Source organism: Tursiops truncatus, chromosome 10, assembly GCF_011762595.2.
Source record: "Tursiops truncatus isolate mTurTru1 chromosome 10, mTurTru1.mat.Y, whole genome shotgun sequence".
NCBI classification, from domain to species: domain Eukaryota; kingdom Metazoa; phylum Chordata; class Mammalia; order Artiodactyla; family Delphinidae; genus Tursiops; species Tursiops truncatus.
In genome coordinates, this window is record NC_047043.1 from 3,827,284 (window position 1) to 3,844,410 (window position 17,127).

The window sequence follows — 17,127 nt, forward strand, 5'->3', positions numbered from 1 at the left end:
CTGTAAGTGGTCTTCCTGGGAGCCATCTCTGGCCGTGTTTCCCAAGGTGCGCAGAGAGAGAGGGAAGGAAGTGGCAGAGTAGAGATGGGAGGTGGAGGGAAGATGCTGGCGAGGTGGAGTCCCTCGTCCCACCGTGTGCTGGGGCCCAGCTGCACCGGCCCTTCCCACAGTCCTTCCTCAGACTCCATAAGCCAGCGCACCTCCCCTGTGCCTTAAGCTCTTGGGACGTGGGCTTCCATTCCTGGAGACCAAATGAGTTCCAGTCACTTTGGGCCCTGGACGAGGGCAAGAAGGCAGAGGAAACAGGCTGAAGCCATCAGCTTCCTTGTCAGAGAACTTAGAGCAGCACGGAGATGAGCTGCAGCTGGCCTCGGTCTCCAAACGTCACTATTCGGTATGAGTTTTAAATGGTTCTTTTCCTCTGAGCTGGAGGGGCTAAAAATTAATGTTCTCTTGGTGTGACGCGCTCCTTCCAGGGGACATGCGTTGCACACTTACCCTGGGGGAGGCACCGTGCTATCTGTGATACTCATCGCCCGTAAATACCAAATCGATTTTTAGAAGTGAGCTCCTGTCCTCAAGGCGCTCACAGTCTGAAAGGAGGTCGGTGCAGATAGATATTTGCAGTCAGTGTGCAGTCAGTGTGCAGAGGCCTTGGGTGAGCGAGGCACCACCGTGATTTCAGAGAAGGGCAGCGCCTTACTTTGCCTTAAATGCTCAAGAAACTTTCACAGATCATGGTTCAGCTGAATCTTGAAGGCAAACAGGACTTAGATACGGAAGGGGCCAAGGCCGAGCAGGCAGCTTGCGCAAAGACAGGAGGACAGAGATGGGGGAGGAGTTCACAGTGGCTGGCGCGCAGGCACACGGGGGTGAGGACGAGCCGAGAGTTTGTAAGGGGCCAGATCGTAAAGGCCTTGAATTCCCTTATAAAAACGTGGACTTATCTGGTCGAGCTCATGGGGAGTCACTGAGCTGGTCCAGCTACTTGCAGTTCACAAAGGATTATCTGTCTTTCCTGTGGCCACCGTGTTGGCCAGGGGTGAGGTGGGTCCTAGGAAAAGGTGTAGAAGCACACGTGTGCAGTCTGAGTGAGAGAAGATGCGTTCTCGCCGAGACGGTGGCAGGAGCCTTGTGGGAAGAAGCTGGCTGGTGGGGGAGATATTTAGGAGTTAGGATCCCCGGGAAAGGTGGGCTGTTGCAGGGAGAGAGCACGGGCCCAGAAGGAAATACAGCTCCCAGGACCTGGACCCGTGTGACTAAGAGGATGGAGGTTGATGATGCCGTAGGGAGCAGGTGGGGGGAGCAGTCTTTCGGGGAGATTATCTGGTGCCTTTGAGCTTCTTGGCTTGAGGTGGGGCACACAGGAAAGTTGACCTAAGAGCCCCCGAGGGGCGGGCCAGGATTAGAATACATACTCGGGAGTTGGAGCATTGGGCGTGACTAGGACCCCAGAAAGTTCTAGAACAGGAGAAGAGGTGGATGAGAAGAGAGCCCCAGGGAAGGCTTAGGGGATGAGAGAGAGGGAGAGAGAGCGAGGGAGGGGCTCAGCAGGGTGACCCGGGACCTCCAGGTGGAGAAGCAGCGGCTGGGGGCGGAGCGCGGTGATGGGGTCCAGCCAGCGGGCGCCAAGGCCACACGGATCGGCCTTTAGAAAGTTCAGTTCCAGAAAATACTTTGGATAATCATACTTCTTCCCCTTTCCTCCCGTCGTGGCTTCACTTGTATTTATTCCACAAATGTTAGTAATTAGAGAATGCTTGATTTCGTGGATATACCCCGCGGGTTGATGTATTACAGAGCAAACAAGATGTCCCAACTCTGCCGCCTAGACCTGCCTCTTCGGAGCTGTGTGTCCGGCAGTTTTCACTCGGAGTGATGCTGTAGGGAAGTTTCACTTTTCTGTCCCTTACCTGTTCCTGTTTTCCCTCCCTGTATGGTTCATTTAAAGGATGGACTAGGACAGTTGTAGGGCCTCGTCAGGCCCTCTGAAAAGCAGGATGTGGTGATTAGAGACCGGCCCCGCACGCAGGGGTGGCCCGCTTAATACAAGCCTCATTAGATTCACTCATGGGGTGTAGCCGATGTATCAACTCAGGAAAGGATGTGGCCTGAAAATTAGGACCTAAACATGAATAGGATTTAGGATTTAAACGATACTTTGAGCAGCATTTCTTAAAATGGCACATGGAGGAAACACTCCTTAATATCACATATACTTCCCATTGGTTTTGTGTGGCAGGGGTCTGTTCACCCGCTGGGGGGGCTTGCAGTCCACCTGGGGGACAGAAGTGCAGTACAGTCCAACGCAGGCGCAGTTCTAGAGGTCAGACCTGACCTCCACTCACCTCTCAGCCCAAAAACAGCCTTCCCAAAATGAGAGGAAGCAAGCAAGGAAAGCAGAGTGAGGAACATATTGCGAGGAAAACAGAGACTTGATTATATTTAGAATGTTATTTTTCTGACCTAGATTAAATCAATGGATACCTATACATTGCAGGATTCCGCCTGCAAGAGAACCGATTTAAATATGAATCCCAAATAATGTTATCTCGTGTCTGATGCAGGAATATATCTGGCAATATTAAGCAGATCAAACTCCTGAGAAGCCTGGTCTGATAAGAAGCTATTCTTGGCATTGTTTAAGTAAAGGAGATCAATAGAGATATTCAAGATGGAAAAGTCCTAATAGTTAGTAGGAAACCAAAATTCAAGGTCTCTCCAACCTTCAAAGCAGAGCAAGTGTTCCTCAGGAAACGAACGTGTCTTAGAGATTTCAGCGGGGCCCCCGGACAGTGGTGCCCCCTCCTTCACGCTCCACACCTGGTGTGGACCCCCCTCCCTGCCTGGACATCACCCTGCAGGCAGCTTTACCTGGCCAGTGGCTGGACCAGGTGCAGGTCGAAACTGGACTCTGTAACATATGACCCGATTTACACGTCTATATATTGTAATCACACTGTTTAGCTATTTTATTTTATTTTATATATTTTTAAATAATATCAGATTATTCTTTTTTTGTTTGTTTGATGTGGACCATTTTTAAAGTCTTTATTGAATTTGTTATAATATTGCTTCTGTCTTATGTTTTGGTTTTTTTGCCACGAGGCATATGGGATCTTAGCTCCCCGATCAGGGATCGAACCCGCACCCCCTGCATTGGAAGGCAAAGTCCTAACCACTGGACCGCCAGGGAAGTCCCTGTTTAACTATTTTAAATAATACTTTTACTTAGGTTTCCTGCTTGCAGTACAAGGGGGATTGTTTTTTTCTTTTAGCTCATGCTGTAATGTAAAAATGGCAAGGCAGTTGTTGTCCTCATAATTGCAAATTTGTTTAATTAAAATTACATTCAGTTGTGCTGACACACTTTTAAGCAACTGTGAAAAATAGCTATTATGATCTGTTGGTATGCTGCCTTGAGTGGCTAATAATTTTAGTTAGAAGGAGGTTTTAGTTCTTTATCATCACCAAACTTGAACATTAAAGTTTGAGTGAAACAGTATCAATAATTTTAAACCGTTATATTTGTTTATCAGTTGGGCCTTTGCATTATGTTTTTAAAATCAGTTTCTCACCCTATCCCCCAATAAAGATAAGGGAGTTTTATCTGTTAAGGATCACATGGGAGTGTTCTATGGAAAAATAGATCCAAGCAGCCCACAGCAGATGTAAGGGGAGCCTGTCTTCACAAGTGTCACTTGCTCTCCGGAGATTGGGTCGTGGTTTCTGGAGCTCAGTTGATCTGCAATGGCTACACGATGTGGTTTTGTCATATTCTGTCTTATTTCTTGTAAGTCCTGGGAGGAATGGACTGCATGGTCACTCGGGGCTGGCGGGAGCAGTGCACTGGCCCTGGAGGCTGCCCCAGCTTCAGGTCCTGGCTTTGTCACCTGGTGGCTGTGGGACTTTGAGCAAGTTCCTTTCTCTCTCTGAGTTTCTTTGTCTTTACAGTGGAATTAAGGTTAGAACCTACCTTGAAGGTTATTTTGCAGGGCCTGGCACCTACATATACAGAATTAACTACTGTTGGCGGTGGTGATGAGATCCTAGTGGTGAGTTTCTTCTGGGAGAAACTAATTGTAATTGAGTATAAGCACTAACTACACACCCAGAGCAGCAAAGCTTCCAGCTAGAAGGTTTGCGTGTTATGTTTACCGTAGTTAAGCTCATACTCAAAAGAGGCGTACAGCTGCTTGATGATAATAAACAACAAAGTCGCTTGAGGTCTAATTGCTTTGGATAGGAAGAGGAGAAAAGAAGGTAGAGGATATTTTGAAAGAAAAAAAAGTGCGATGGGGTTTAAGATCTGAGAAGGAATTGTTTTAACACCTTAAGAAAAGGTTGCAATGTACTTTTTCTTTTCTGAGCACAATAAATGCTTTAGGCTGTAGGCGGTTTGATATTATTGGTAGAAGAAATGGGAAGAAACAACAGAATTGGACTCTGCAGCCAGCACATCTGTTTGCAGGGCGCTATCTCATGAGACTTCCATTCTGGACAGGCCCTGCATCTGCGTTTCTCAGGGTTTTGATTCTGGACAGAAGTCTGCCCCGTAGAGTCTTAAATTCCACAGGGATCCTGCATAAGACAACCGTATTCTGACCTGGAGTTCAGTGAGCAGCTGATTTGATGATATAAGCGATTACCAAATAGTTGCCGTCAGTGTCCATGAAACAGGGGAGATCAGTCATTTTTAGGAGATGACGCTCTTTTGCCATCATCTATTGGTGTTTTAAAATCTATCTCATGGTAAAATAATTTCCAAAGCACATCGACCATTAGATGTCTTTTAAAATAGCATTGTTACACTAATTTACAAAAAGCATTGTGGGTTGAGCACGAGACTTATTCAGGAGCCCCGAGGGCATGGGGCGCGGCCTGCAGAGCCCGTGCACTGCAGGATAAAGTCCTACTTCCTCAAGACATTTCTCTAGCGTCCCTGTGCCATCAGTCGATGGGCTGTCAGTGTTCTCACCCAGCTTCTCTCTCATCTGGACGAGCCACTGGTTCCTCACCTAAAAACTTGGTGTCATAACCCTACCTTAAAAGCAGCATTGTAAAGTCTAAAATGAAATGAAGTTCGTAAAAGTACATCCAAATACTGTTTAAAGCAGAATGATTGAATTTTTAATTTTAACACGTGTCCTGCAGCCTTCTTTGTGGCTGCGGACATATTCCCAGTGCCCCAGTGCGTGGTGCTCTGTATGTCGTGTCCTGTCGTGGGAGTTATCACGTAATGTAACCGGAAGCCATATTGTTCTCAGGCATTATTTGGAATTTGCATATGAAATGTTAACGATGTTCCTACTTTGCACTTAACTCCTGAAGATTTGCACTCATCTGGGAATCCCATCAGGTGCGTTCAGAATATCTTTGGGGATTTTCAGGAATGAAAAGTAGATTGATTCTTCTTGCTTAGGTAGAGTGAACTGGTTCAGAGTTTATCAGACCGTTTGCATGAATGCCCTGTAGGGAACTCTGGGGTGCCTGGGAAGGGCCACGTTGTCTTGTAAATTGGGGAATCAGACCTACCTTCCTGTCTTCCTTACTAGACATCTGGTTCTTTATCTGCAAATGGTTCCGTGAGAACAGTGCCAGTGAGGCCCTGAGGTGTAGGGCCTCGAGAAGGTGTCTGTGTACTGCAGATTTCGCTGACTGACAGGCAGGGTCCTCGAGGACCAGCCTGTCACTCGCCGTTACCGACGTGGTTGGCGCCCCTACACCGGTGTCTGCGGCTGCGCATTTGCTGCTTCAGGTCTGGGCGTCTTCGAAGGCTCACCTGCCTTCTTCTCCTTGTTCTGAGCAGAGTGCCCAAGGGTCACATGCTTCCCTAAGGTAAGGTGTCTCTAATCAACAGTCAACCCTCAAATACTCTGGAGGGTTTTGAAGAATCCTTTTTTTTTAAATCATGCTCCATTTTGCTGCTATCTGCTTCGCTCTTGGACTAAGTTTTTAAAGGTTGTATCTCCAAGGTAATGTTGAACTTTTTCATGAGTATGTGTCTTTCAAGTCTCTTTTTCCTATAATCCTATGTGGGCAATTTAATTAGGATGTGTGTGTGTGTGTGCGTGTGTGTGTGTGTGTGTGTGTGTGTGTGCGCACACGCGCGCGCGCACAGACGCAGGGACTATGGAGTACCTGTTCTGTATGAGCTACTGTATTATGTGCTGGTACAGTGGGAGGACTGAGGCTCAGAGAGTCTAAGTCGCTGGCCTGAGGTCACACAGCTGTTAAGTGGTCATGGCAAGACTTAAAGAAGACACATCAGCTCCCACTTTGCTTCAGATCATGCAGAACCACCAAATCAAATCTGGGCATTGGCCGTCTCCCACCCCTCCCCCCGCATCGGATGAAACACCTGAATCTTATTTTTCCAGGTCATTGTAATACACCCGAGGCCTGGCTTGCTCACATAGTAACTAACAACAGAGGTTTCATGCAGAGGCTTCTAACAGCAGAGGCTTCATGACCAGAGCACCTGGGGACAGGCCACCTCCTCTTCCTGTTGGAAGGGACGCGGTGAGGAGGGCAAACAGCGCTTTCAGAAGATTGTCCTTATTTCCAAAACCCCATTCTTCTCCCTGGCGCTCTTCATCCCCAAGGTGGTGTGTCATCACAGAGTCACGAGCAGGGGGCACACCAGCAGCTCTGTCCCACAGGGGTCTCTGTAACTGAGCTGTCCATTGGATTTTGCACGTCAACAGTCTAAGGACAGCACACTCCCAGGCTCTGTTCCCTTGATGCCAAGGGCAGGGAATGAAACGCAGGACTGATGATACCCAGGGAACTAATACAGAAGATGCTTCCCTATCCACCGTGGCTATCTGTGGGTCACCACACACACCAAGCCTGGGTTACCAGGTACCAGAGTTCAAATACACAGGCTGCCAGGCAAACACCTCCACGATGCAACTCAAGGATGACTTTCTTTAGGGAACCTTTCATGATACCCCTGTCCTCTGAGGAGAGCTGCTTATCTTTGGTGTGCATTGTACCTACGTGTCTGTCACTAACACTGTGTTGCACTTCGCGTTTTCATCTCTCTCACTAGACTAGACCCTCGAGGGCTGGAATCTTGTCTTCTTGGTCTGTCATCCTCAGTGCTTACCATAATGATTGGACACTTAGTAAATATCCATTAAATGAATAAAAGTCCCTTAGCCAATGTCTTATGCTAATACTATCAATACACGCATACGTATGTGTATAAATGCATATGTGTGGATAAAACGCATATATATAATACATATTTTAGACACCTGCATAGAAAACTATAAATGTAGCACAGTACAGGCTTAAGCCTGAACTCTAATTGAGCCAGGACAATCCATGTGTAGTGTGCTCCTGAATCATGTAAATCCCTGATACGACTTTCTCTTTCAGTCACTTGTCCATTGTTTAAGCTTTCTGATTATTCGGAGTAAGGACTACTGATGGTTTACTCCAAGATAAAACTTTTATTCTGAAAATAATATTTTCACTTTAAAAACCTTTTGGAATATCTGAGCTCATTCTTTCCCCATCTAAAGCAGTAACTGAGGGTTGATGTAATATATCCTGTGTTTGCCCCTGTGTGTGGAATCTAACCTGGCACCTCTGGAAGAAGAATGGAAGAGGGTTTCTTTAAATGTCAAAAAAAAGAAACTAGAACTTCCTCCTGTGCAACTCTCTCCAGCTTCCGTCTGACCTTGGATGCCTGCTCTCCAGGACGAGATGAGAGAGTAATTTGCGCAGCTGTAAACCGCGTAAAGGAAGCCGGCTTTGGGGTACATTGTGCTGTGCGGGTGCTTGTCACCGAGTCCAGCGTGCTGGAGGGCAGCACAGAAGGATGGGGCCCGTGGTGAACTCACCGGACGCATCAAACCCTCCGCAGCCCAGTTCACGTCTTCAGAAGTCTGTCTGTGTCCTCGTGATACTCACCCGGCAGCCCTGATGGGCACATCCACCCTGGCTCTGGTGGGGTCTGGCCCTGCAACACAGAGCATCTTGACCTGAGCATGGCTTCATCCCAGAGAGATGGGATCGAAGAAAATGCCATTATGAGCTCAGAACATGAGCTTCAGTTAAAAAAAAAAAAAAAAAAAGTGGCTTTTTAAAGAAATGTTTATTTTAGGCTAATTAAGGAAATAAATAGCCCCACTCTAAGAAAAACTCTTAACTCCCTTATGATCTACCTTCACGCACACAAAAATTTTCTTCCAGGAGGAGGGAGCACATGTACGTGGGTGAGACAAAGAACCAAAATAATAATCCAGCTTTGATCAAAACCCCTTGTTACAACATTCCCTCTGAAAATGATTTCTAATCAATGAGTGCTACCACAGCGCTTACATGTGTTTCACTCTGAGCTGTGATTAGAAACAAGATGTGAGATCAGAGGGGCAGAAAAGGAGGCTAGGAAGGAAAAATCTAACCTAGGTGCTGATATGCACAGGCTGTGGGCTATGTCATAAGCATGGAGGCTGCTCCAGGTGGGGATGTCAACATCCGTTCATCCCCTGGCAAACATGTCCCCGCTCTTTGGGGCAGCATCTGTGATGGCCGCAGGATGCCCTGCTACACAAAGGTGAGGCAACCAGCTGGCTCTCGTGAAGGTGTTCGTTCTGGCAGCAGGGAGGCGTTTGGGCCACTAGACCACCTTCTCGCCCGGTATCCAGGAGGTCGGGGGCCAGCTCGGTACACAGTCTCCAGCCCACGCAGTAGTTGAACCTGGTCTTTATTAGTCCAAGAAGCGACACAGGGGCCTGGGAAAGGGAGTAAAAGACTTGGAACAATTCTACCTGTGAAAGGAAAACGCGAGAAGAGGCGAGGGGCGAGTAGGTGGCGGTGGGGTGATCGAGAAGGCGAGGACCACGCGGTTTCTGTCAAGGAGACAGGAGGTCTGTGGCCCCAGGTGCTTGCGGGCTGAGAACAAGTGCCCGAACTCTTAAGAACATACGAGGAAAGTATGATGAAAACACGTGCACCCGGAGAAGCAGAAGCCTTCTTTATGGTGACAGTCGCCTGCGGGGCAGTGGTGGGCAGGGAAGGTTGTCCCCATTTGTCAGCGAGACAGGAGCCCTCTGCCCACGGTCACAGCACAGCCCCTTCCTTTCGTTGAGGGGGGCCAGTCGTGTATATTGGTTCCTTTTAGCCCTTGTCTCCAATAGCTAGAAGGCTGTCAGCAGGTCCACCCGTGTGATCTTGGTTGCTCAGCCACGTGGTTCCCTTGGAAGCGTTCTCGCCCGGCGATGCTCTCCCCAGGGAAAAGCCTGGACGCGCCAGGGTTTGATCTTCCCGTTTTAACTCAGCGTCAATGGCTAGCTCACGTGATGACCCGCATTCCTACTCCCAGTAGGTAATAATATCTTTTTTAAAATTTTTACCCTCTGAAAAAGGACTGAAAGAAGCTGAAATGAATGACAGGTTTATTTTAGTGATCGTTCTCTGAATATGTTTACAAATGGGCATGGCTACAAACTCAGGTCATCTTAATGAAAATAGACTCAGTAAACCCTTAGTTGACTCAGATCTTAGGATTCTGAAGCAGCGATACTTAGGCACAGAACAGCGCTTCACTGAACGTCTTTGCAGTAAAACCGACTGACTCGGATAAGATGTCCTCCCCACCTTCAAAGGTGCTTAACTTCTTCTCAGATTATCCTGCAGACCTTTCACCCATTAATAAATATCAGCAACCACTGAAACTGAATGACAGTCATTCTGCCTCTGGTGTAAAACTGGGTTCTGCCCAGGCTGCCCTTACCTGCTTGCAGGCAGAGTTAAGACAGCCAGAATGGGCTTTTAGCATCCAAGGAGGAATTTGGCCAAGGCTCTGGGCCAGTGCATCTGTTGATAGTTTAGATTTATTTAATTAGAGTCACAAGCAAAGAAAACTGAGGCTTGGGGTCGGTTTGAATATTACCTTGGAGGAGAGCGTAAAGAGATGAACAGACCCCAGGGCGGGAGGAGGGAGTGTGGCCGGCTCCTCCCTTGGTCCCTACGTGGTCCCCACAGCCTGGCCGAGCTTTGCAGATTCATCCCCGCAGGACCAGAGTCCCAGCCCAACAGCAGACGTGCCTTTTGTTCAGGGCCACGCGGTGATATTCCTGCTTCATCGTCCTCTGATGTCTCCTCCATGGGTGTGAAACTGCAGCAGAAATGAAGCTGGCGTGGGTGGAGGCTTTCAAGTTGAAGGGGGCCTGAGAACCGGGGGGCTTAGGTCCGGTCAGACAGGGCCTTTGTCTTGGCAAATGTGTGTCTGGCACAGGGGGCTGCTTTGAATCAAGCTGGTGTTTCAAAAAATCGGCACGTGTGAAATATTAAAATTAACTGCCCGGCCTCATATGTTTCCGTAGGCTCTAGGATAAATAAACCGCGCGTTGCAACAAAGAACATTTCCCGCACTCTCATTGTTTAGTGCCATGTGGCGATTGATGGTCTCACACTTCATTCAAAGAGTGAGGCATTTCTACATGTTTTGTACTCACTAGTTAATTGGAATTAGGGTGTTGCAAGGAGGCCATCCTGTTTTCAGGTCCAGCTGTTGTTTTAAATGAAAACCTCATGGTTTGGTGGGTTGAGATGAGGGTGAGTTTTCGTGTAGAGTAGAGGTGGGGAGACACAGGATGGGAACGGGAAGGTTTTCTTGGGGTTACTTGGTGCCCGTAATTCTGACTCTTAATGTCATTCTTATTCCCATGGCCACTCGCTGTCCTCAGAACGTGTCTCCTGCTGCCCTTCGTATCGAGGCTACAGTGTTACGACGAGAATTAGGTTAGGGAAGGACACGTCTGGGCTGCGGTGGCTCTGCCACTCACCAGCCGTGTGGCCTTGGACAAGCCCCTTAACACCTGAGAGCTCACTTCCTGGCTGTGAAATGAGGGGTGGGATCATTCTGTGTCCCCGTCCACTCCAGCCTTGCCAGGCACCTCTGCTTTAGAAAAGAGGAAGCCTTGTAAGAAGAATGCCCAGTAGGGTTTGGATTATGAATCTGTTTACGAAAACTAGTTCCTCGTAACTGTCTTCGGCAGAGATACCTTGGGAGGAGAGAGGAAACCCCCACGTCTGCGTTGCTCGCTGCCAGAGTTTGAGATGCAGACGCAGCACAATGGAAACACGGGCCCCAATGTACTTTAGGTTTGGTTTGGTTTGCTGCGCTCCTCACCCACAGGTAGGAAGGGTACAGCTGTTCTCTGCGGCAAGCTATCTTTTACCAGGGAGGGTCTTTGCCCTCATCCCATTCCAAGCAGGGAGCTTGACTGCCCACCTTCTTCCGCCTCCTCTTTCCTCCTTCCTGGTCGGGACCAACGTCTTCTTATTCATCTTTGTACCCTGAGCAGAGTGTTTGGCACAGAGCAGATCTTCAGGATATATTGGTTGACTGCCTTGGTTCGAAGTAAGCCAAGAAGATGAGAAGGAATACTGGAAATTAAAACTGAAATTTAACATAATCAGCTATGTCCTCAAAGTCAAATGGAATTAACATTACAAGGTAGGAAAGACAGAGCGTGCATCCGTTTACCAGCTGGACCTGTGTGAGTGTTGATTAGAATTATCGGGGAAGTTTCGGTGTTTGATTGATGGCCTCTGATGTCTGTATCACCATGGAAAATATATAACTTATTCTGTCAAACTCATCCAAATCACTGCCTTCTTCATTTGGAAAGTTAGGGAAGCTTGTCCCTTTAATATGTGAGGCGCCGCACGTGAATCCAATAGAATAAGAACAGGTTCAGGATAAAGCCTGATGCGTCCCTGCGGAGGGGCAGGTGCTGAGATGATGAGAATTAAACGTGGGTAGAACACAAGCACGTGCTCTGACCTCCATGGGATCACCAAGTGCGATCCCACCGCACGTCCCAAACAAGCGCGTGACCCAAACAAACTGCTGGGATCTCCCCCTTTCTGCCGCTCCTGCGATTGGCTTGTAACCTGATGGTTAAGAGCTGGAAATCAGGAGCCAGAAAGCCTGGGTTCAAATCGCAGCTCTCTGGGGGGAGCCTCCTCCTCCTGGGTGGGTGCTGCCCCAGGGCCTCTCCCTCCCCTCCTGGAGGACGGGCCGTTCACAGGGTGAAGGAGTGGGGGGAGTACGTGTCCTTCCTCGGTTCCTACTTGATGAGCCGTTCCTACTTGATGAGCGCCAAAACTCCTTACCCTCCTTTCTGATGCTTTCTTTCTTAATCTTTGCCTCCACCCTCTCTCTCTCTCTCTCTCTCTCTCTGTCTTTTTTTTTCCTGTCCCTCTACCCTTCAAATAATTCAAATCCTTTAGGTTAGATTTTGGGGTTTTCTTTACCCAACTCTATTTGAGGCATATCATTCAAGTCTGCTACCATTTAAAATTTTTCTTTATGGCATTTTTTTAGTTATGTAAAAATATTCTTTATTAGCATGTTCAGTGCCTAAGCTAACGCTAAGATGCTAGTTTAGGGATGAGAACTTGGAACTGCCCTGCTGTGTCCCCAGGGGGCCCAGGCACTTAGTGGGCACCTGGTCCCTCATTGCCGAGCAATGAATGCTGCATAAAATGACGTCATCCTGTAGATTCGTGATGTCTCTGGGTTAATAGTCAGAGCTGGGATTCAGGAGCGCCTCATTATTCCGTCTCAACAGTCTTATCACAAAATGTTTTAAAAAATCACCGAAGCACACCATGTCCCAGTTTGTCAGAGGGTTAATTTCTGTCGTTACGATGGTGCTTGGTAAATCTCCTTGAATTAATGAGTCTTGCAGAGTTCTGGCTGATGTGAAAAGGTATATAGTTAGCATCTGTTTGTTCTCTGCATATATCTCTCATCCTTGCTGTACATCTATTTTAAGGAACATTTCTTTGGGTGCTGTGTTTTTTTCTATTTATGTCTTCAGCATAAAAATATAAATAGATCGTTTATCTCCGGTATCCTTCAAGTAGCTTGCATCATTTCACACTTTTACATAACCAAAGTTTCTGTCCCCGGTATACATTGTTTGGGAAATTTGAGTGGTTGGGAACAGCCTTAGGAACCCAGAGGCCAGCTTCCAGGGCCCCCGAGGCTCACTGCGGGGCCGGGAGCTGCGCGCGCTGGCCTCCCGCCTCATTCCTGGTTAACACTGTACAGGACACCCGTGCTCTTCACCCCACCTGGCACCTGGCCAGAAACCGTTTAAAGATAGACATGATTTTTGCTCATTCCCGTATCCTCCACAAAGTATAACATAACTCTCTAAACATAGTTGATGTTTTAATAAATCTTCAGTGAATTTGTGACATAAACATTTCTTTTTTATTAAGGTATAATTGACATATAACATTATATTAGTGTCAGGTGTAACAGAATAATGAGTCAGTGTTGGTATGTATTACAAAATGATCACAGCAAGAGTAGTTCACATCCGTCATCATGCATAGTTACAGTTTTTTCTTGTGCATAAATATTTCTTGAATGTGATAATAGCAGGAAAAATAAAATACGAGCTAGTGTTTATTAACTGTGCACTGCTGGGTATTATAATTAATGTGTAACACACAGTATCTCATTTAAACCGATGGCAACTCAATAAAGTGTATGCTGTGACTATTACCATTTTATAGATGAGAAAGCAAGGCTTGGAGAACTATGTAACTTGCCCAGAGTCCACACAGGTAGTAAGTGACAGAGATTTGAACCCCAGCCTGTGTGATTCTAGAGCCTGTGCTCTTACCCACTTGCTATAGAGAAGTGATTGATCTGCTCGGGACCCATAGGGCAAGCTTGTCAAACAGGGTCTAGGGTTGATCAGGAGATAAAGCAATGGCTGTTGGTGCGTGAGACCTAAAAGTGTCCCTCTCTTGCCTTTTTAGTAAAAAGACCCCAGACATTTTCTGAGAAGGAATTTGTTTGATTTCTCAGAAATCTTTTGACCACCAGAGGAGGTGACAGTTGGCATCCTTATGCCTAGGCCAGGGCCCCACTGTTGGGAGCCATTCCCTTCCCTGTCAGCCACCCTTTCAAACTAAGGGCAGAGGGCAGAGCCTGGGCTGTGGGTAGGATTCAGGGAGTGACCGTGGAGGGCGTTCAGGACACGGTGTGGAACGGGGAGTGGCAACAGCAGACGCCGGGAGTCGCCGGAACCTCCCGGGGCCGGTAGTTTTTAGGCTGGTGCCGATTTCCGGGGGCAGATCTCCAGCAGTCAGCTCCAGATGGATGAGGCCCCGTGCTCTTAGGGAGAGGCCGTGAGCTGTCCTGGAAAGGGCTGGGCTTCAGGATCAGGCAGACCTGAGGTCAGGTTCTGATTTCTTTTCTCACTGGTTTCGTGAACTTCAACAAATTACCCTCTCCTGGTACTTCCGTTACCTTCCCCAGGGCGTACGGTTAATAGACTTTTGATTAAAGATGGCAGATTGAACACAAGCCTTAACCTCAGTTACCTCTCAAGATGCTATAACAGTAACAGTAAAGGGGTAGGGGTTTTGGGTTTGCTTTTTTTTTTGAGGTATAAATTAATCAAGGACCAAGTGAATGGGAGGCTACGTCAGCAACGTAATTTTGGAAGCTGAAAAGCAGATGGTGAAGTGGTAGCTACTTGAAGCAGACCCAGAAGTGCCGAAATCCATGTGGGCAGTGGGGAGAGTCAGGATGGAACCCCACTTAAACTAGAGTGAGCCCCAAAGGTGCAGGGATCAGAAGTACGGTTTCCCCTTGGGGGCCGGGGGTAAAGGTGGAGCTAAAACAGAGCCGTCAGCTGAAAGTGTGCTGAGAGGCAGAACCCCAGGTTTTCCAGTTACTGACAGGCCTTCATCTTGGTAGAAATCTGAAGGTTTATTCCCTGGAGAGGACAAAGCAGAGAACCTCCAGTTTGCGGGATGAAGTGAACGTTTACTAGCTGGATGTTGAGACCCCTGACTCCTTCCCTGTCTCGCCTCCCTGGACACTGGGCACTGGGGGAATCTCACCAACCTGTGGGAAAAGGGCTTAATATACGGGCATCAGGGGTTCCCCAAGAAACGGAGCACGCAGATTACCCTCCAGTGAGCCCCAGCTCTCCATGGCGTGAGCGCCCAGGACGCCAGAGGCTCACTCTGAAATGCGAGTACACGTCCGAGAAATAACCAGGCATTTCCAAAGTAGGACTGAAACCAAACAGGAAATGCAGATGGCAGGAAGCATAGACTGTGGAGGGAGAAGGAGACATGAAAAAACGAGCTTGCCCTCAACATCCTCAGAGAAGTAAGGGATGAGCGTGCATTTAGTAAGGAAAGCAGAAAAGATTCTCTATACAATGGAATATTCAGAGAGCAAAAAGGAGTGCTTGAAAAGCAGAAAAGTGATCACAGAAATGTAGAAGTCAGCAGAAGGGCTGAAAACTAAAGCTGAGTTCTTCAAGAAAGAAAAAGAAAATTTTAGAGAAAACATAAGAAAACTAGAGCATGATGCAGGAAGTCCAACAACCAAAGAAGAAGAGAGCAAAGAGAGGGGAGGAGCTCCTCAAACAGATGATGAAGGAAAGTCTCGCAGAACCCAAGGCTGTGGGTCTCCACATCGACAGGACTCCCTGAGCACCCAGTGCAGTGAGCAAATGAGAGCCAGGAAGTGACGGCGATGGAGTGACGGGGGTGGGAGTGGGGGGTTGGAGTGAGGAGGGGGGCCTGATGGGGGGAGGGGGCGGGGGGGCGGGGCGGAGCGCCTGGGGGCCTGACACAGTGACGGAGGCCCAGAGAACAGCCTGGAAGCCGAGCAAGGGAGAACGTGAGTCAGGAGCTACAGGGCTTCACAGGTCCTGGCAGCAGCCCTGGGGGCCAGAGGGGCAGTGCCTTCAAAAGCTTGAACGAAAATAATTTTCAACCTGGAATCCAGAGCTCGGCCATGCTGTCCATCAGACCTGAGGGTAGGAGAGCAATACTTTCCGAATCTAGAGGGCAGGCCCACCCGAAATGAGAGGGAAGACAGGCAGGACCCAGGAAGCAGGAGCAGGTGCACCGGAGGAAGGCCACGGGCATCCCCAGCATGAGGGAGAACGGCCATCCCAAAGCCCCTGCTGGAAGCGGCCTTCCCGAGGGGGGTCCGACAGGCTGGGAGCAGATCAGAAGGGTCCAGGTTGTCCCGGGTACCTAGTAACAGTCATCCCCGTTTACATGTACCGAGAACCCACTGTGTGTCAGACACAGCTCTAAGCGTACATGTAGTAACAGTTGAATCCTGGTAGCATCCCTATTAGACTGATGGTCATGATTATCTTCCTTGTGCAGATGAGGGAATTGAGGCACTCGATGCTCAAATAATTGGCCAAGTTACAGAGCTCGTTAGTGGCAGGGCCGAGATTTGCGCCCAGGCGGGGTGCACTATAACCCGGCTGTGCGGTCCCTCCCCGCGGGAGCAGAGCATGGGAAGCACACGCTGGCAGAAACAGTGCAGATGGAAAGTCAACGCAGTTATTAAAGGAGGGAAAACAAAGTTGACAGGAAAAGAAAAGTGACCACAGTCTGCTCCACGCAGCAGTGTGGGCACTGACCGGTCAGCCCACCGCTCCTGGGCCAGTGGCGATAAAGGCATCTTCTTCACAGATATAGAGATAAATGCTAAAGGAATCAATGGGAGGGTTGAGACAGGTCCCCTCTGGGACGCCGACCGGAGGAGTGGGCTGGGGGCTGCTGTCCCTCAGAACAAGCCTTTACAATTATTTGGTTCTTCAAATATGTGCAGATAAAAATAAAAACTAAATTTCAGAAAGGAAGACCGTGCAGGATGGTTATAAAATAAAGCACTTTCATCTTCCTAGGAACTCAGTAGATGTTCGTTTTCCTCCCTCCTTTTTGTTTCAAGGCCCCACCTTTTCCTCATACACAGAAATCAGTGCACGGCTCTATTGACGGACCATTTTCCTCTCAAAATTGCCCAGCTACCCTTCAGTCCTTTCACTGTCTGTCACTGGCATCCAGCAAAGAAAAGTGAGGGCCTCTGTGGACAGAGACCTGTGCTCAGCGCGTGTTAGCATCTGGGGGCCTCATGGGCGCCTGCACTAAGGCACAGAGATGCCCGGACCCAGGGTGCAGCCGGTTCTGTTAGAGAGGCCTCCGGCCTTGATGGGAAGGGCGTTACGAGCATCTCACTGTGTATGAGCAACACGTGTCCAGGGCTTTTCCTGACTGGTGGTGACAGACGAGCTTCCCCCAGACAGTCTGGAGGAA

General features: G+C 48.5%; 1 protein-coding gene across 11 annotated transcripts in view; it reads left to right on the plus strand.

Moving 5' to 3' along the window:
* FARS2 (phenylalanyl-tRNA synthetase 2, mitochondrial) overlaps positions 1–17,127 on the plus strand; it is a 458,205-nt gene that overhangs the window by 258,806 nt on the left and 182,272 nt on the right. The window contains exon 6 of one of the 11 annotated variants that reach the window (XM_033863786.2): positions 7,679–7,978. The exons of the other annotated variants lie outside the window; for them this stretch is intronic. Coding sequence (XP_033719677.2) covers positions 7,679–7,847 — 169 coding nt within the window. The 3' untranslated portion in view covers positions 7,848–7,978. Of the gene's footprint in view, positions 1–7,678; positions 7,979–17,127 lie in introns of those variants that run through there. 11 annotated transcript variants of the gene reach the window in all.